This window comes from Grammomys surdaster, unplaced genomic scaffold (genome assembly GCF_004785775.1).
Source record: "Grammomys surdaster isolate TR1022 unplaced genomic scaffold, NIH_TR_1.0 278, whole genome shotgun sequence".
Classification (NCBI taxonomy): domain Eukaryota; kingdom Metazoa; phylum Chordata; class Mammalia; order Rodentia; family Muridae; genus Grammomys; species Grammomys surdaster.
Window position 1 is genome coordinate 14,731,053 of NW_021604719.1, and position 20,955 is coordinate 14,752,007.

General features: G+C 42.2%; 1 protein-coding gene across 2 annotated transcripts in view; it reads right to left on the bottom strand.

The window, feature by feature from the left end:
- Positions 1–20,749, bottom strand: part of Fbn2 (fibrillin 2) — a 214,579-nt gene extending 193,830 nt beyond the window's left edge. For both annotated transcript variants that reach the window (XM_028777147.1, XM_028777146.1), the window contains exons 1-4: positions 20,502–20,749; positions 19,576–19,658; positions 15,001–15,099; positions 11,806–11,901 (exon numbers count right to left, since the gene is read on the bottom strand). In XM_028777147.1, the coding sequence (XP_028632980.1) occupies positions 11,806–11,901; positions 15,001–15,099; positions 19,576–19,658; positions 20,502–20,749 (526 nt within the window). The remainder of the gene's footprint in view (positions 1–11,805; positions 11,902–15,000; positions 15,100–19,575; positions 19,659–20,501) is intronic.
- Positions 20,750–20,955: the final 206 nt, after the last annotated feature.

Below are 20,955 nucleotides of genomic sequence, written 5' to 3' on the forward strand. Positions count from 1 at the left end.
GAGAACCCACTGCACTCAGAGCAGCCGAGGAGCCACTGCACTCAGAACAGAAGGATTACCAGATCCAAGAGGTGGCCTGAGTCCCAGGAGTTCTTCCACCCGGGAGATTAGGGGCATAAGACCACAGAGACCTCTGGACTCCGAGGAGCTCTGCAATAAGCAAGATAACTGGAAATACAGATTCCAATCTTACACAGAGAGGGCAGGTACCACTAGAGTTACCCAGATGGCGAAAGGCAAGCGCAAGAACATAAGCAACAGAAACCAAAGTTTCTTGGCATCATCAGTGCCCAGTTCTCCCAATATAGCAAGCCCTGAACACCCCTTCACACCTGAAAAGCAGGATTCAGAATTAAAATCACTTCTCATGATGATGATAGAGGATTATAAGAAGGAATTAAGTAACTCCCTTAAAGAAATACAGGAGAGTACAAGTAAACAGATAGAAGCCCTTAAAGAGGAATCACAGAAATCCCTTAAAGAAATGCAAGAAAACACAAAGAAGGAATTAAACAAAAACATTCAGGATCTGAAACTGGAAATAGAAACAATAAAGAAAGTTCAAAGGGAGACAACCATGGAGATAGAAAACCTAAGAAAGAGATCAGGAGTCACAGACGCAAGCATCACCAACCGAATACAAGAGATAGAAGAGAGAATCTCAAATGCAGAAGATACGGTGGAAAATATTGACACAGTTGTCAAAGAAAATGAAAAAAGCAAAAAACTCCTAACTCAAAACATCCAGGAAATCCAGGACACAATGAGAAGACCAAACCTAAGGATAATAGGTATAGATGAGAATGAAGATTCCCAACTTAAAGGGCCAGTAAATATCTTCAACAAAATCATTGAGGAAAATTTCCCTAACCTAAAGAACAAGATACCCATAAACATACAAGAAGCCTACAGAACACCAAATAGACTAGACCAGAAAAGAAATACCTCCCGTCACATAATAATCAAAACATCAGATGCACAAAACAAAGAAAAAATACTAAAAGCAGTAAGGGAAAAAGGTCAAGTAACATATAAAGGCAGACCTATAAGAATTACACCAGACTTCTCACCAGAGACTATAAAAGCCAGAAGAGCCTGGACGGACATCATACAGACCCTAAGAGAACACAATTGCCAGCCCAGATTACTATACCCAGCAAAACTCTCAATCAATATAGATGGTGAAACCAAGATATTCCATGACAAAACCAAATTTGCACAATATCTTCCCACAAACCCAGCACTTCAAAGGATAATGGATGGAAAACGCCAACACAAGGAGGGAAACTACAACCTAGAAAAAGCAAGGAAGTAATCTTCCAACAACCCCAAAAGAAGATAACTATACAAACATAACTTTACCTCTAATAACAAAAATAACAGGAAGCCACAATCATTTTTCCTTAATATCTCTTAACATCAATGGTCTCAATTCCCCAATAAAAAGACGCAGACTAGCAGACTGGATACACAAACAAGACCCAGAATTTTGCTGCATACAAGAAACACACCTCAGTGACAAAGACAGACACTACCTCAGAATAAAAGGGTGGAAAACAATTTTCCAAGCCAATGGTCCCAAGAAACAAGCTGGAGTAGCCATTCTAATATCAAATAAAATCGACTTCCATCCAAAATTAATCAAAAAAGATAAGGAAGGACACTTCATACTCATCAAAGGAAAAGCTACCAAGGTGAACTCTCAATTCTGAACATCTATGCCCCAAATGCAAGGGCACCTACATACATAAAAGAAACTTTACTAAAGCTCAAAACACACATTACACCTCACACAATAATAGTGGGGGATTTCAACACCCCACTCTCAGCAATGGACAGATCATGGAAACAGAAACTAAACCGAGACACTTTGACATTAACAGAAGTTATGAACCGAATGGACTTAACAGACATCTATAGAACATTTCATCCTAAAACAAAAGAATATACCTTTTTCTCAGCACCTCATGGTACCTTCTCCAAAATAGACCATATAATTGGTCACAAAACAAGCCTCTACAGATACAAAAAGATTGAAATAATCCCTTGCCTCTTATCAGATCACCATGGAATAAGACTGGTCTTTAATAATGACAAAACCAATGGAAAACCCATGTGCACATGGAAACTGAACAACTCTCTACTCAATGATGACTTGGTCAAGGAAGAAATAAAGAAAGAAATTAAAGACTTTTTAGATTTCAATGAAAATGAGGACACATCATACCAAAACTTGTGGGACTCCATGAAGGCAGTGCTAAGAGGAAAACTCATAGCTCTAAGTGCCTACAAAAAGAAACTGGAAAGAGCACACACTAACAAGTTGACTGCACAACTAAAAGCCCTAGAACAAAAAGAAGCAAATACACCCAGGAGGAGTAGAAGGCAGGAAATAATCAAACTCAGGGCTGAAATCAACCAAATAGAAACTGAAAGAACAATACAAAATATCAATAAAACCAGGAGTTGGTTCTTTGAGAAAATCAACAAGATAGATAAACCGTTAGCCAGATTAACCAGAGGGCACAGAGAGAGTATCCAAATTAATAAAATCAGAACTGAAAAGGGAGACATAACAACAGAAACGGAAGAAATTAAAAAAATCATCAGATCCTACTACAAAGGCCTATACTCAACAAAACTGGAAAACCTGGATGAAATGGACAATTTCCTAGACAGATACCAGGTACCAAAATTAAACCAGGAGCAGATAAACCATCTAAATAGTCCCATAACCCCTCAGGAAATAGCAGCAGTCATTAAAAGTCTCCCCACTAAAAAAAGCCCAGGACCAGATGGTTTTAGTGCTGAATTCTATCAGACCTTCAAGGAAGACCTAATACCAATTCTCTTCAAACTATTCCACAAAATAGAGACAGAAGGAACACTACCCAATTCGTTCTATGAAGCTACAATTACACTCATTCCCAAACCCCACAAGGACCCGACAAAGAAAGAGAACTTCAGACCAATCTCCCTTATGAACATCGATGCAAAAATACTCAATAAAATTCTAGCAAACCGAATCCAAGACCACATCAAAACAATCATCCATCATGATCAAGTAGGTTTTATCCCAGGAATGCAGGGATGGTTCAATATTCGGAAATCCATCAATGTAATCCACTATATAAACAAACTTAAAGAAAAAAACCATATGATTATCTCACTAGATGCTGAGAAAGCATTTGACAAAATTCAACATCCCTTCATGATAAAAGTCTTGGAAAGATCAGGAATTCAAGGCCCCTACCTAAACATAGTAAAAGCAATTTACAGCAAACCAGTAGCCAACATCAAGCTAAATGGAGAGAAACTTGAAGCAATCCCACTAAGATCAGGGACTAGACAAGGCTGCCCACTCTCCCCCTACCTATTCAATATAGTACTGGAAGTCTTAGCCAGAGCAATTAGACAACAAAAAGAAGTCAAAGGGATACAAATAGGAAAGGAAGAAGTCAAAATATCGCTATTTGCAGATGATATGATAGTATACTTAAGTGACCCCCAAACTTCCACCAGAGAACTCCTAAACCTGATAAACAACTTCAGCAAAGTGGCTGGTTATAAAATCAACTCAAACAAATCAGTAGCCTTCCTCTACATGAAAGATAAACAGACTGAAAAAGAAATTAGGGAAATGACACCCTTCACAATAGTTGCAAATAATATAAAATACCTTGGTGTGAATCTAACCAAGCAAGTGAAAGACCTGTATGACAAGAACTTCAAGTCTCTGAAGAAAGAAATTGAAGAAGATCTCAGAAGATGGAAAGATCTCCCATGCTCATGGATTGGCAGGATTAATATAATAAAAATGGCCATCTTGCCAAAAGCAATCTACAGATTCAATGCAATCCCCATTAAAATCCCAACTCAATTCTTCACAGAGTTAGAAAAGGAAATTCTCAAATTCATATGGAATAACAAAAAACCTAGGATAGCGAAAACTATTCTCAACAATAAAAGAACTTCTGGAGGAATCACCATCCCTGACCTCAAGCTGTACTACAGAGCAATAGTGATAAAAACTACCTGGTATTGGTACAGAGACAGGCAGGAAGATCAATGGAATAGAATTGAAGACCCAGAAATGAACCCACACTCCTATGGTCACTTGATCTTTGACAAAGGAGCTAAAACTGTCCAGTGGAAAAAGGACAGCATTTTCAACAAATGGTGCTGGTTCAACTGGAGGACAACATGTAGAAGAATGAAAATTGATCCATTCTTATCCCCTTGTACAAAGCTCAAACTTAAGTGGATAAAGGACCTCCACATAAAACCAGATACACTGAAACTAATAGAAGAGAAGGTGGGGAAAAGCCTCGAATACTTGGGCACAGGGGAAAAGTTCCTGAACAGAACTCCAATGGCATATGCTCTAAGATCGAGAATTGACAAATGGGACTTCATAAAATTGCAAAGTTTCTGTAAGGCAAAGGACACTGTCAATAGGACAAAACGACAACCAACAAATTGGGAAAAGATCTTTACCAATCCTTCATCTGATAGAGGGCTAATATCCAATATATACAAAGAACTCAAGAAATTAGACTCCAGGCAACCAAATTACCCTATTAAAAAATGGGGTATAGAGCTTAACAAAGAATTTTCAACAGAAGAAACTCGAATGGCCGAGAAGCACCTAAAGAAATGCTCGGCATCCTTAGTCGTCAGGGAAATGCAAATCAAAACAACCCTGAGATTCCATCTCACACCAGTCAGAATGGCTAAGATTAAAAACTCAGGTGATAGTAGATGCTGGCGAGGGTGTGGAGAAAGAGGAACACTCCTCCATTGTTGGTGGGACTGCAAGATGGTGCAACCACTTTGGAAATCAGTCTGGCGGTTCCTCAGAAAATTGGACATAGCATTACCCGAGGATCCAGCTATACCACTCCTAGGCATATACCCAGAAGGTGCTCGAACATATAATAAGGACATATGCTCAACTATGTTCATAGCAGCCTTATTTATAATAGCCAGGAGCTGGAAAGAACCCAGATGTCCTTCAACTGAGGAATGGATTAAAAAAATGTGGTATATTTACACAATGGAGTATTACTCAGCTATTAAAAACAATGAATTTGAGAGGTTCCTAGGTAAATGGATGGAACTAGAAATTATCATACTGAGTGAGGTAAGCCAATCACAAAAGAACACACATGGTATTCACTCACTGATTATTGGATATTAGCCCAGAACCTTAAAATGCCCAAGATGCAACTCACAGGCCACATGAAGTCCATAAAGAATGAAGACCAAGTGAGGGTGATTTGGTCCTTCTTAGAAGGAGCAACAAAATACTCAAGGGAGCAAATATGGAGACAAAGCGAGGGACAAAAACTGAAGGAGGGGCCGTCTGAAGACCTTTCCACCTGAGTATCCATCCCATGTGCAGTCACCAAAGGTAGATGCTGATGTGGAAGTCAGGAAGTGCATGCTGATAAGAGCCTGATATGGATGTCTCCTCAGAGGTCTTCAAAAGTCTGACATATTCAGAGGCAGATGCTCACAACTAGCCATTGAACTGATCATGGGGTTCTCAATGGAGGAGTTAGAGTGAAGACTGAAGGAGCTGAAAGGGTTTGTGGCCCCATGAGGAGAGCAACAATACCAACCAACCACAGCTCCCAGGGTCTAAACCACCAGCCTGGGAGCACTTATGGAGGGATCCAGGGCCTTAGCTGAATATATAAGAGTGGAGGGCCCTGCTGGGCACAGGTGGAAGATGAGATCCTTGACCTCATGAAGGCTGGACGCCCCAGGGGGTGGGAGTTTTGAGGGTGGGGAGGTGGGAGTGGGGGGGTAGATAGAGGTTACATCCAAAAAGAAGAAGGAGGAGGTGTGAGGGGATTGGGGGTTCCTGGGTGGGTGGGGGATGGGGTAAGGGGACAACATATGAAATGTAAATAAAACATCCAATAAAAAAATTAAAAAAAAAATTAAAAAAAAAAAAAAAAGAAAATGCATTGTTTTCCCATCATGCTTGGGAGACAGTCGAGTTTCTTCTCTTGGTCTAGTAAGCCAAACCTTCCTGTCCAGATCTGTCTCCTGCCATTGTCCTTTGTCCCTGTCTCACTCCAGCCACAGAGGTCCTGTCACTGTTTTCACAGTCCATGGAGTCTGTTTCTGCCACAGCATCTCTGAACTTGATTTTTCTTGTATCCAGAATGCTCTCCCCACACAATCACAGAGACTGCGACCTGTGTGTAAATGTGCATTTCCTTTCTTCCCATCCTAGACCTTCTTACTAAATTTACACTGGATTATACACAATTTATGTTTCTGCTGCTATAGTAAAACACTGATCAAAACCAACTTGGGGAAAATGGCTTATAGACCACGATGGATTATAGACCATAGTCCATGATGAGACATAACTGGGACAGGAACCTAGAGGCAGGTACCAAAGCAGAGACCATCAAAGAACTCTGCTTACTGCCTTGCTCAGCCTGTTTTCTTATACAACACAGGACCTTCTCCCCTGGGAATGCAGGGGATGGCACTTCTGACACTGAGCTAGACCCTTCCTATCAATCACCAATCAATAATGTCCCACAAACCTGCCTACAGCATTGGATGGAGGCAGCTACCCAGTTAAGGTTTCCTCTTCCCAGATGAGTCCAGCCTGTGTCAAGCTGACAAGAAACTAGCCAGCATAAACTCTCACCTGTTCATTTACCTGTAAGTCCTTTTCCCTCATTGTGCAGTATCACTGTGTCATGCAGAGGGAAGGACACACAGTGACATTCCTAAAGAGCACTGCTGACATCTTGGGCAAGGCTATGACACAGTTTAAATGTTTTCCTGGCCCACCTGTCACCAAACATCAGATTTCAAGAGCTTTTCTGGGTTCGAAGACTGCAAATTGTCATCTCCTTCTTCACTTTCAACACCCTTTCCATATAAGACAACTTAGAAGAAAATGTCCTATTAAACACTTCCTGTCCCTCCTGTCTACCAGCTACCACCCTCACCTTATTTGCTAACTACTGGATTTATCAGCTAAGGCTTTGCTTGTATCATAGGTTCTACTGTCCCTGTGTCAAAAGCAGACAGAAGACTCTATCCTATGAGACTCAGGAAAGAGCTGCTCCCATGTGTCCTGGCTGGGAACTCAGTGCCTAATAGATTCCTGCAACTAGAGAGCATAGCATCAGTAAGGTTGACAGTGGAGCCAGCCAGGGATCAGAATACTCTTCTACAAGAGAGGGACTTTTCACTCCATAGCTGTTCCTTTGTGTGTGAGAAACAGACAAGACACCCTCCTCTTGTTCCTTAGACCCCAAGTATACCTGGGTACTGAATCCATGCTGAAAACGACCAGGGCAAGGACAGGCCTAAGAAGTGCTCTAAACAATCACTTGATGCTCTGCTCTGCTCAGTGGATCTAAAAATGTCACATTCTCCCTTTCAGAGCAGAAAGCTGAATTAGGAAAAGTACCTGAGTCTTTCATCTGGTTAGATATGCTAAAACAGTTACCACTGGGCAACAAAAGACAAAAGGAAATACATTGGAACATCTTCCAGATGTTCCCCTTGGTCTCCTTCTCCAGAGCCTGCTCAGAGATAGACCATCTCCTGCTCCTTTTGTCCTGAGCAATCATGAGAAAAGTAGGTACCTGTCTGATAACTCAGTTCATTCTCAACATGGGCATGCACACCTTCTTCATTAGTGACCATGAAGAAGGCAGCGCCTGCTCATATTTGCCTTTGCTGATATGATATGACTCTTTGGTACCCTATGACCTTAATAAAACCTTAATATTATCTAGCCTGGATATACCATCAAAAACACCTCTGAAATAAGCATTCATGTTCACCTTTTTTTTCTTTTTACCTCTATTTTATAATCTATAAGCAAGCATGAAAAGCACTTAGGGTGACTAATTTACTACATGTAGCCCATCTCTAGAGAAACCCAGGGTACTTTTTTCCCCTTTGACTGTTAATGCTACAGCAAGCAGAAACAGACAAGAAAAACAGGGCACAATTGAGCAGGAGCAAGTAGCAGGAGGAAAAGAATGTTCTATCTCAATTAGAGAGAAGGGGCGTGGCTTGAAGATTCCAGGCAGAAAGGCCAGGCATTAAGACCTGTGGAGTCTTCATCCCCAGCCAAAGAGTCTTTTCCTTCTTGCCTTGAGCTGCCACCAATGGTAGCTGGTCTAGCACCTGAACCTGGGTTTCTGCCAATTCACATGAGCTTACCAGGTCTAGCCATGTTAGTGATAGAAGCACACAGCTGGGAAAACTCTTAAGTTCAAACATCTTTCCTCTATAACTGACAGCTCTGGGGATGGGCTGGGAATGGACCCGAGGGCCCTGTCTGTTTAGACAAGCCTTCTACCTCTGGACCCCATCCACATCCCATAGTCAGTGCCTCTTTTGTTCTCCCTCCTCTTTGAGGACCTCCAAAGGCCAGGGTTCTCTACAAGGCCAGCAAAGAGCTTTGCATTTACAATACGGGTATGGGGGATCTGGGCAGAAGAAAGGGTGTGTGCTTGCAGGGGGAACTTGAAAGAGCTGTCATCCCTCAGACAAGGTTGACTGGAGCTCACTCAGGGCCTCTATTTGAATTTCAGGTATGCTCCACCTCAATTTAAAGTCAGCTGGGCAACACCTTTTTACTCAACATCAGAAACTTCAAAATTACTTCAAGTTTTGCCTACATGCTGAAATGGTTCAAAGACAGAACTGACCAAGTCTTCCATTCCCCTACAACCAGATGCCAACCCTTGAGTTACAGCATAGGGACCTAAGAACTGGGCATGGAGTAAAAGCCACTGAGCACAGTGACCTTCTCCATGGGTCTCTCCCAAGCATATGGAGTGAAAAATCCTCCCCAGCCTTCCTTTCTGGGAAGATAATTGGTTCCTTGGGGATTGATGTGCCCTTTCTCTTGCCTTAGTGGGTGCAATAGAAGCCTCTACTATCTCCAGGGAGATATATCTGTCTAGCCATAAGAGATCAAAACACCCTGATACAATGGCACCCAATCCCCTACTCTCTTTATGCTAATGCTAGCCTACATGATGACTGAGAGGGAGCTCCCTCCTCAATAGTTATGTGTGTGGGTGCTCCCCTCTCCCAGGAGAGGATCTCAGAGAGCAGCCAGTTCAGAGTCTCTGATTTTTGGTCAGGTGTGCAACCTTGAGTAAGTCAGAGTTCCCATGTACTGTCATAGGGTGTCATTGATCATCAGTGGGGATTGTTCATTCCCTGGGGTGGACAAAGAAGTTAACATCCAGGAAATACAGAACACTGAGTTGCTTTCGAAAGCAAAAGTATCCCTTCTGGATGGGAGGAGGCCTCAGACTGGGGCTCTGCTAACCAATCTGGCCTGGATGTTTAAGGTGATTAAGGAAAGGCCCCTGGTTCCTTCCTTTCCCCTTATTGGCCCTGTTTAGATAATGGCCCCAAGTAGATTCTGTTTGCAATGTATTCTGGGAACAAGAAGCCACCATCCAAAGGATCTGGCTTTCATATCTACCTATGTCCCCCTAACTCTCCTTTAGAAAACACAAGCCTGTGGCCATCTTTACACAGTGGCAGCATCTACATTTTGTAACAAAGAAAGCAAACACTAAAATATGTATTACCTAATCTTTGAGTTGGTCTATTCTTGCCTTTACCAGAATATAAACTGATTTCTTTTCTTGAGATTGTCTTACACCTTTGCAGCATTGTTTATGAAGCGACAATTACACCTAGAAGGCAATGTTAAAAATCTAGAACAACCACAGTGCAACACTGCTTCTTATCTATTAGAGAGGTTTTCATTAAAAAAGAAAAACAAAGCACCAAGTGTTAGCATGGTAACCTGGGCTTTTCTACATCATGTCACGAATAACTCCTGCAGCTGTAACAGAAAACAGTACAGTTCTTCCTCAAATACTTTAAAAACAGAGCTTCCCTATGTCCAGCCATTCCATCTCTGGGTATATATCCCAAAGAATGGAAATTGAGACTCAAACAGTTTTGTGTAAAATGGCATTTGCAACAGAATCACTTACAATAGCCAAAAAATGAATGGACATAATGTTCATCAACAGATGTATAAATAGTGACATACACACAGAGACATTCACATGAGACAAACACACACACACAGAGATGAGACAGACACATATACATGAGACAGACACATAGAAACACACATAGAAAGAGAGAGAGAGAAAGAGAGAGACAGACATAAATGGATGGATAGATTGATGGATAGATAGATAGATAGATAGATAGACAGACAGAAAGACAGACTGACTGACTGAATTCTGGATAGTAATGCAGCCTTTAAGAGCAAGGAATTCTGATACATGGTATAACATGAATAAAACAGGAATTTATGGGGCTAAGATTATGGAGCCAGTGATAAAAGGACTAATACTGTGCTTACACGTCCTTCTTATCACACTTTATACAGGAGTATCAGGCTAGAAGGATGGTGTGTGCCAGGACGTGGGTGAAAAGGAAATGAGGACAGTGATCTCAGGGTGTAGAGCTCCAGTTTGACAGCACAGACATCCTGGAGATGGGGTAGTGATGCCTGCCCTGCAGTGAGAGTGGACCAGCGCCTCCAAGCTGCAACTCAAAATGACGAAGGTGATAAATGCCATGTTATCGGTGTTTATCACTATCAAGAAACATTTTAAACTGCAACATAAAATAAATGATGTAATTAAAAGTAGATACTCGTGCACACTTGACATCAGTTCCCCTATGCTAGAAATAGGTTGGGAGTCCATAGAAAGTCTAGGCGTGCATGAAATATAAATGGGCGATCTTTCTACATGTGATTCAACCTTCTTTTATGTTCTACATATATACTTAAAATTATGCTAATCTAAGCTGGGATAGGTAGTACAGGCCTATGCATCCCAGCTACTAAGGAGGCTAAGAATGGAGGATTACAAGTTCTAGGCCAGCTTGGGCCAGCTGGTGAGGTCAAAGACAGCCTGGATAATTCAGTGAGATCCTGTCTCAAATGATAAAGTCAAAAGAGGATCTAGATTCTGTCTCAGCTACAGAAAGCCTGGCTATCATGCAGGAAGACTTAACTCAGGTTCAGCACTACAAAGGAAACTAATAAAACAAACAAAAACAGTACAAGCTCTTAGAAAAGTGTCCTGATTTGACAAACATTAGCCAACTGTATTCCCCAGGGATGTGTGACAGTCCTGGAGCTACAATTTACACCCTTCTCCACACAGCACAATTTCTTGATCAGCATGTGATCCTCTCCAATGAAGATGGTTTTATTTACTGGTGTAGGCATGTAGCATAGTGGTAACGTGCTTGGCTGTATGTATCCAGTATGGGTGAGTAGCTATGAGCTTTGTTAAAAGTCTCTTCTTTCATAGTGATATCTAATCTTTTCAAATAATTCCATAGTCCTATATTCTGCTATTAAATATGTTTGAACAAATGGCAGTCTGTGAAACTGGCTCTCATGGGGTTTTGAATAATTCTTAAAGTGAGGTTGGGAAGAGAGTTGTAGAGATTTTTCAGCATCTTTAATAGTTTTTTTCAGGATTATACCTATATTTTGTGGCATAAATAACCATTGTAAGTACCAAACTTGATAGCACATCACTAGTGTTCAACATTAATATTATAAAGCATAAAAAAAACCCTACTGAGTTAGAAGAATTCTTCCAGGCTAAATTGTGACCTATGACTTACTATATAAAATGACCTCTTCCAATGCCCAACCATGAGCTTTGTGAGAACTTAAATTCTAACCAATGTGGAATAGCCACTAAGTCACAGTTTTACAGTAAAGTTGTTCCTGAGGTTTCTTACGTTGTCCACAATAAGTCCCGATGTATCCCTTCTGGCACTGACAGTGGTCATCCGCACAGGTTCCTCCGTTCATGCATCTCACGCTACACTGCTGAACTGTGAAGAACAGCAAGAGAAATACAGGCACCAGTCACCGAATTACATCCGTGGGCACATATATCTACAAACTACTTGTCCAAGCCAATGGCAAATATATTCTACTGATGCAACCAAGTTATTGTCATTAAGTCTACACATGTGCATATACCCAATATGACATGTGATTTAGTATATATTTAAAATAAAAGACAAGCCCAGTGTCAAAGGAAATCTCTAGAAGCTGTTGGTAGCATAGTTTAGGGCATATGAGAGACACTCATAATCCACTTAGAAAGCAGGACCTATGGGCCCTGCTGCTGTGGTGAATTTAAGGTTAGTCCTCACGGAACCTTTGTATCAGTGAGGAGACAGTCAAAATCCAAGGGTAGAATACAAGGCTAAGATAAAGTGTGATTGTCTGGAGAAAGAGAGTACAAAGGAAAACTATCTAGATTCAGTTAGGAGCTTAGGTGCAGCCACCAGAAACAACTCACTTTGATGTGGACTGATCTTTGAAAGATGAGACTCAGCCAGGCATGGAGCCACTTCAGAGAGATAAGAACCCAACCTCTAAGGATCTTAGGATGCTTTTAGGGTTTCTTCTAAAGAACTGTTGTAGAAGGTGTCTTAGAGAGGCAGGCAAAGCCAGCCAGATGTGGTGGGGTTCCTTGCCCATCAAAGGTTTAGTTTGTTCCAATTGCAGATGGAAGGAAAAGATTTCAATGAAAGTGAAGCCATTTGATTTTAAAAAGGAACTGCTCTGTAGAAAAGGAATTTAAAGATGTCGGGTGCAAGGGAGGATGGTTTGAACCACACAGAAAGCAGAATGGTGGAGTTGAAATACATTGTCTGGTAGAATCCATATACTTAAAGGGCTACATAGAAAAACTGTAGTTGTGTAAGCACTGGGTGGATGACATGGCCACCTGCCGAGGCAGAAGCACCTGCAGACATAGCGACTGTGGTCAGTCATGAATTAAAAGTTTTACTTTGGAGATAAGCTGTACTTAAGAATGACACCTTAGCTTAACTTCTGGCCCCAAATGAGTATGTAGTCACGAGTACACATGTGTGCATGCACACATACACATACACACTCACACACACAGACACATACATACACACACAGACACACACAGACACACACACACACACACACACACACACACACACACACAGGCCAGAAAGTGTTTTAGGCAGATAGTGATAAATACTGCTAAAAAGTTTTAGCCAGTTCAAGCAGGATGAAGGTTGGAAGAGTTAGAAAAGTTCCTGGTGGACAGGGGTTAGGTATTTTCTAAAGGCCAAATGAACATGTGGTGTGTGTGTGTGTGTGTGTGTGTGTGTCTGTGTGTGTCTGTGTGTGTGTGTGTATGTGTGTGTCTATTCCAGACTAAACCAGGTACCATGTATAGCATTTTCTGTTCAAGTTTGGCTATGAAGAAGCAATACTGCACTTTGTATTTTTTCCTTCTTTCTTGAGAGGGGGTCACAAGGGTGGGAGAAGGACTTGGAGGACTGGGAGGTGGTTGTAATCAGGGTGCATTGTGTGAAATCCCCAAATAATCAACAAAAGTACTATGTTGGGAAAAAAATAAGCAGTACTGCTTTGGTTTATGTTTTGTTGTATTGCCAAGGGTGGGTATGAGCAAATAGAGAAACAGATAGTGAAGGCACAAGAAGAAAGGTCTCTGGCAGACAACCTGACAGGAGGAAATGTGCTCCTGAAGGCATGCAAAGTCTTTGCACTTGAATGGTAAGTTTCAAATCACCGATAAAACATAGACTATTGAAAACAGTGGACCCAGAGGCTCTTGTCCGTGGTCCATCCAGAAGACAGATACACCAGTGTACATTGTTTGACTCTTAACTCCCGGATCAGACAGGTTCTACATTACCTTTGTTGAGAAAAAATTTGTGGCAGGAACTATTACGATGGAACAATTTCATACTCACTTTAAAAGGTAGATTTAAAGCCCTTGTTTAGATATTGAGCAGTTAAACAAGCGATATCACTTCTGCCTTGCCTAGTGTCATTTCTTTCTTATCTATCGTGATCCTAAACACTTACCCAGGAGGTCAGTCTTGTTTCAACAGAAAGAGTCATTAAAAAACACATTCTTAGTCTACTGTTACAGTTATCTTCATGGAATTGTTAAAAATTAGTATGTGTAGCAAAGTGGCTCAGTACATATAAAGTATTTGGTCAGTACTTGAGTAAATATCTGTTGTTCTCATTTTCTTTTCCCATAGCTAAGACTAAAATGAGGCTGAACTCAAAAGACAATAAATATAGGTTAGTGTTCAGTTTGACCTGCTGAGCCAACCTTAGTCAGTATATTCAAGTCTGTGTTACCTTGGGTAGGCAAGCTGGTTATCTTTTTGTCAATTTGATACAAATTAGTCATCTGGGGATATTGTATCCATTTGACTGACTATAGGAAACTTGATGGGGCATTTTCTTGATTAATTGTTGATGTGGAAGGGCCCAACCCTCTATGGGCTAGACTACCTAGGCAGATGGTTCCTAGTGGTAAAGAAAATAGAGAGGAAAGCAATGTAAGCAAGCCAGTAGGCAGCATTCCACCATGGCCTGTGCTTCAGTTCCTGACTCCAGGTGCTTCAAGTCCCTATTCTGACTTCCCTTGGTGACAGAATGTTGCCTGGGAGTTGTAAGATAAAAATAAATATCCCCTCCCAAGTTGTTTCTGGTTATGATGTTTATCATAGCACCAGACATCAAAGTAGGACAGCAGTTATTGAAAATATTATGTGCCTCATTTCCCTCTTCTGCAAAATGGGATCATATCAGTATCAAAAAATGTCGATGAGTGGCTTGAAATAATGCCAACAATGCACGTAGAACATTGTGCATACCAAAAGCTCAGGAAGTTACAGCTATTGTGTAGAATTACCTCGTGGAATCTTAATTATACACATTTTCTGTTCATCGTTAGGTAACAGTCGAGGCACCAAGATGGTCTTAGTTCAAAACTTAACAAAGTCCTCGTTATCGAGGGCAATCACCAATCCGCATCTTCTTTGAGGAGGACACTTGTCACTCGTTCATAGGCTTAAGGAAAATGTGGCGAATGTAGCCCCAGGGAGGGAACGTACTTGATTTTGCTCCGCAGGTCGGGGATATTTGTCCGCTGGAACAAGTGCACATGTTGGGGCGGGAACAGAATCCATCTCCACAACTGTTCCTGCAAATGGCTGCAGAGAACACAACACAAGAGGCAATGAGTGCCAACACCCTCCACCACACTTCACAGTATGAAAGCCATATTTTTAAAGCTGTAGGCCTGGGAAACTAGAATATGGAATTAATGCTGCAAACATCTGACTTTTCAGCATGAAACAAAAATCACCCACTAAAGACATGGCACTACGTCTTACAACTTCCTTGTGATGATGTACCAGTGTAACTCTTTTAAATTCCGTCATACTGATGAACTCCAATTTCTTTAACTTGATCATCAACCAAAGTTCCTTTTTTTTTTAAATTCAAAACTGAAAACATTTGAATTCACGATTTACCAAAGGAGGAAGTCTAGATCCTTAGGGAGCTGGCAGTGGGGAGGAAACTCAGAGAGACTGAACATCTTAAAAAGTACAGCCCACTATGTAAGAATGTACAATTGGTAGAAACAGAGACCCCAGGCCCTCATATCAGGTTCCTTGCACAGCTGGCTTCTGCCCTACCCTGTCATCCATCTATATCCCCCTTCATAATTTCTCTCCTTTCTCCAGTCTTCTGCTACGTAATCAATGCAACCTAGTCCATTTCTGCTGTTCCAGAAAGCCGTTATGACAGGGGTGGGGATCGCAGCTTCCTACAGCTGTGACCTCTAGTGAATAAGAGGGTCATCTGAGCTGGGAATATTAGGCTCACTGACATAGCACATACCACAGATACTCAAAACCTACAGACAAGTGCTCTGGAGTGGGAACTGTCTCCCAAATTTAGCCAGGCCATTAAGGAGCTGAAAGATTTATCTCTCTATCCTCAGTTGAATTCCCTCTTTGAGCACAAAGGCTGTGTGCTGATTTGTTCTGTCTCTCAATGCAGGAAACAGGAGAAGGGTCTGGGAATGCCCTGAAACTAACTACATGTAAGTATCTACAGAATCATGCACATGAATCTAGAGAGAACTCTCAGCACTTTCAAGGAGACCTGGGACCTCCGATAATGAGAGGAACACTCTTTCCAGGAGTAAACCAATTTAGCAATTGCCTTCCTTTTCTAAGATCCCCTTTAGCATCTATATAATATGGACAGTGTTTCAACAAGTTCTCTTGAATGAAAACACTGCAAAAATATTATGTTCTTAAGATTTTTTTAAAAAGAAGCAAGAAAACAGTTTCCATTTTAAAATGTATTTGTTTCTGATCACTCTGATCATATTTTTTTTAAATGAAATATGCTCCTTAAAATACTTTTATTTCAAAGGTCCCTTCTTCTTAGCAGGCAGGCGAATCTAGGCTTAGACGAAGTGGCCCCATTTAGGTCTCAAATCAAGAGAAGCTCAAATCAAGAGAGCTTGGACAGTTGGTTGTCTGTCAAGGCTTCAGTGTGTACTGCACACAGGACAGGAGGACGCGAGACTGATGAAGTCTTCCTCCCTGTGTTCAGGTCTCATTACGGCTGCTCCATTTTAACCAACTATGAAGCCTAGCAATGCTGGAAGGAGTGGCAGACAGGATACACACTATTAGGAGTGTGGTTAATGTTAGGAGATGAATGAATTGGTACTTAAAATGTGACACATAAGTGATCTGAGGTTGAGTTCTCATGCTGCCGATGACCCACTCACCGTAAGCAAAGGAAACACTCAGAACTTCTATGGGCCCAGTTTGGGGGTTATATAGGAAGCTTCTTTTTTTGTTAGATTTATTTATTTATTTTATTTACATGAGTACAGTGTAGCTGTCTTTTTCAGTTCTCAGATGCTATGATGCGACGACAATCCCAGCCCATTGTTTTACCAATGATGAGAACACTATGGCATAGTTTCTCTATAAGTGAATGCACAAGCAACTCTGCTCTTCCATTATTTCATGTTCTAAGATAATTTTCTTAAGTTATTTTTTTTTAAAGGAAAGCTAGAAAGTCAGTTTGGAAACAAACATGGAAACTTGGAAGTGCTTCAATGACATTTCAAGCCACAATTAAGAATAATAACAGCTGGGCATGGCGGCCCAAGCCTGTAATCTCAGCATTTGAATGCCAGAAAGACAACCTGGGAGTTCAAGGCCAACTTGGGCTACACAGTCAGTTCCATTCCAGGGGACTAGCTAGAGACCCTGCCTTTAATACTACTACTTGAATAATCGTAAGGAAAAAGAGAACAGAAACAAAACTCAATCTGCTTTGAAAATAGTAGACATATGTCTTTAGTGTCTTCCTGTGTGAAGCCTGCTAAGAGTCGAACATTAAACTTTGAAGCTTGTTCTGCATAGAAAGAATGCAGAGATATAAATGTATGAAAAAATTAACCATTGGTCCTCATATTATTATCATTATTTATAAATTACCTCAGAGTTTGTTTTTGCTTCATAATGAAATATAAGTGCATTCAACAAAAATATTTGTTATCAAAAAATTCAGTGATTAAAATTTCTTAGTTTTAAACCCGAAATGGTTTTAATTTCCTCAATTCATCACATGTGACTTTTTTAAGATGTGAAGATACCAGAAATACTGAATTTGATATAGCAAAAATTAGAGGAGGCTCATACAAGAGGGAGGGTACCACACAGCACATCCTCTCGGTTGATTCTGTGCCCAAGTTTCATACTCTCAAGGTGTCAGTTATTTTCCAAAGGTGTTAATAATAAATATCACTTAGCTACACTTGACATAAATATCATAAGTATTTTCTTGGAAATATAACATAATGTCAAGGTTTGCCTAATGGAACCCATTAGCACCCAAATATTTCAAGTAGAACAAATGCAGGTAACAATACTTGCTGTGAGGTTCTCAGAGTTGATCTTCTAAAGAGGGAAATGGTATAATGATAGCCAAAGACCCAGAGCAGCTAAAGTGGACACTCACTGGGCCATACATGCACTGCTACAGAACTATGCTGGAAGGCTTTGTTCTCTGGAATTCCCATTCCTTACTGGTCCAATAAAACCTGACTCTACAGATTTTCAGTGCGTACCATAAACCTATCCCTTCTCCTCGGCCGCTCTCCAACTCAATAACGGCAGTCACATTCATTACGTTGAGTGAGTCAGACTTTCCACAGGGCCTAAGTCACTCCCAGCTAGTGTGGCAGGTGTGTGCTGAGTGATGGGAGCTGTTTCCAGAGTCTGGGAGACCTTGCAAGTGGGAGGCGTCCACAGTAATGCCCCAGTGGCCTGAGAGAGTAACGCACCTTCTATAAATACTTCATATAGGACTTTCTGTGTTGGAGATGTTAGAAGAAGGCAAGTGACCATCATTTTTTGGTTTTTAAACTAAAGCCAAAGCCCGATACATTCATGGAAATTGTATTTAAAATACTTATGAATTGATCATCTGAAAGGACACAGTGGTTGCTTCTTATTTTTGGTTGCTTACTTGAGGTTGTGGGATTTTTGAATAGAAAAAAAGAGAAAACCAATCTTCACAATAAAACTTCAGACTTCTGTCCTTTTAAAGAACAGAAAATAGCATTTAGGGTCTGTCTCAAACCCACAAAACCAGTAAATACAGAGCTGGAGATGCCACTATACCCACAGTACCCTTGGCTAGGGTAGCTTGCCTGTTTGCCGTTCACGGTGACATAATTATCTTTCCGCTAGAGAACACCAAGGTCAGTCTAAAGTCAAGATTGACTGTAAATGCATGTGCTGTCCGAGACCTGGCTGTCCTCCAGAACAGACATATGTGGGACACACAGGGAAAGGCCTATCACACTTTACCTCAGGGGACTGTGAAATAAGACCCCTATGGGTCCTTGATCATAACCCAAGAAACTAATGAGCTCTCTATGTAGAACATGGAGACCTGCATATATACACTTTGGAATCTTTAAAAAACACTACTGCTGCTGCTAATAATCACAACCTGTAAATTCTGATACACAGATGTTATAGAGGTGTAAGAGTCACATCTGAGAAAACATACTGTCCACTATAACATTTGGTCTGTGGGAATTCTAAGTTTTTCTCTTGAAAACAAAACAAAACAAAAAAATTCTTTTCACTCTGGGTCAATTCAAAATCTATGTGAGACATTGCATATCCTTTAAAATATTTGCCATGTGGCTGCTGAGAACAGCCCAGAGATGAGAATGTGGTACAAAGACTTAAAGACTGATCTTCTGATGGCCAAAACCTAAAAATCCAAGTGTGACCATAGTAACACTGCGGTCTTACCTGGAATTTTAAAAAAGAGATGATGTTCAGTTATCTAGGGAATTGTTCTAACACAAAGCCCCCCATTTGTATCAATACACACAAACGGTAAAAGAAAACACCGACTGAGCATTATAAAACCTTCATCAATATCTGCCTCCCAGGTTTCTGTTAACGAAGTCTCAGCTGATGCGGCTTCCTTCCCACAGAGCACTCATTACCATGGTTGTGTGATCAATGCCCTTGTACAGGCAACCTAGTGTTCAAACACTGAATGTAAGGTCAGCCCCGAAATGGAGCTGAGTGTGCTACCCTAGATTGTGTGCCCTGCCCAACACTCACGGACAATGCATTGATTTCCTCCTGGGAGCGTCTTCCATCCAGGGCAGCAATAGGAGTGGAATCTAGAACCGCACACGTTGGGCCTGCAGGGGACAAACGCGGTGATACATACGTAAAGATAGGCGCAGCAACACAAAACTCCCTTCGTCAGCAAAGCCAGAGAGGAGATTTCGGGAAGATGAACAAAACTCTACTTCACATGGGGGGTAGGGGTGGGGGTTGGGAAGCAGATGGGTTAGAAGCTGGAATGGGGGAGGGTTCGAAACATCTAAACATACCCTTTCATCTGCTCTCTTTTTGCTTGCCTTTTTAAACCGGGGAAAGAAAGGAGTAACACATAATTTACTGCTCTGTTAGCATCCGGATGCTGAGAATAATAGCGACACTCTGTTCAAAAATCCTTGCCCTTGTTCCCAAATCTATTCCTCCTTGATCAACTTTATCCCTGGCTCTTAAGTGTCAAGGAGGGCTACTCAGAAGGTGGAGTGCTGGAGCTGGCGATTAGAGAACCAGCCGCACACGTCCTCAAACAAAAGGCTCTAGAGCTGCGCCCCCGACGGTAGGGAGCAGGGAGGCTCCGGGGTGGGGGTTGCTCTGGAGCAGGGCAGACCCATGCCTGCTTTCGGCCTGATACTGAGAAACTTTCCCAGAGCCACAGACGTTGCACATGCTCTGCCATCCGCAACCAAAGGCCCGACTCCCCATTGCCAGCCAGCAGAAGCCCCCTAGGGAGGGCTTTCCACGGAGGAATTAAGGCTTTCGGGGAAAAAACCGAGGGGCGCTCCTGGAGCTCTTAGGGATCTTTAAGTGTCCTCGTGGAGAGGACAGCGGCTCTATCCGTCATCAGGACAGTCAGGGAGGGCGTGGAGTAAAGGGCAGGGATGCCTAGGTCCCCGCACCAGCCAGCCACCCCGCCGCCCACCTACCCTCGGAGTATTTCCTGCTGTCCTCGCCTGCGGACCCGGCTCGCCGCTACCGCGCCCTCGTCCCGGTACTCAGGCCCCGCAAAGCCACCTTCGGAGCCCGCTACTGCGGGCCGGACCTGTTGCGGGGGCGGCTGGGGCCGGAGCGTCTTTGGTGGCTGAGGCTGGCCATCTGTGCCCTGCGCCCAGAGCGCCACGCAACCCAGCCACACGAAGTAGGGCTGGAGACACAACCGCCGCCGTCTCCCCATCGCCGGCGCCAAGAGCGCGCAGAATGAGGCCCGTGGAGAGAGCACTGTCGGAGACCAAATCCGCACGGCCCACAAAAAATAAAGTCAGGGTCTGACCACCCTTCGTCAGCTCGCGGGACTCCCTTGGCTCGCGGCGTCCTGGTGTAGCGGGACGCAGCGTCAGCTCCGGGCCGGCAGCGTGCGGGGCGCGGGATCTAGCGCAGGGG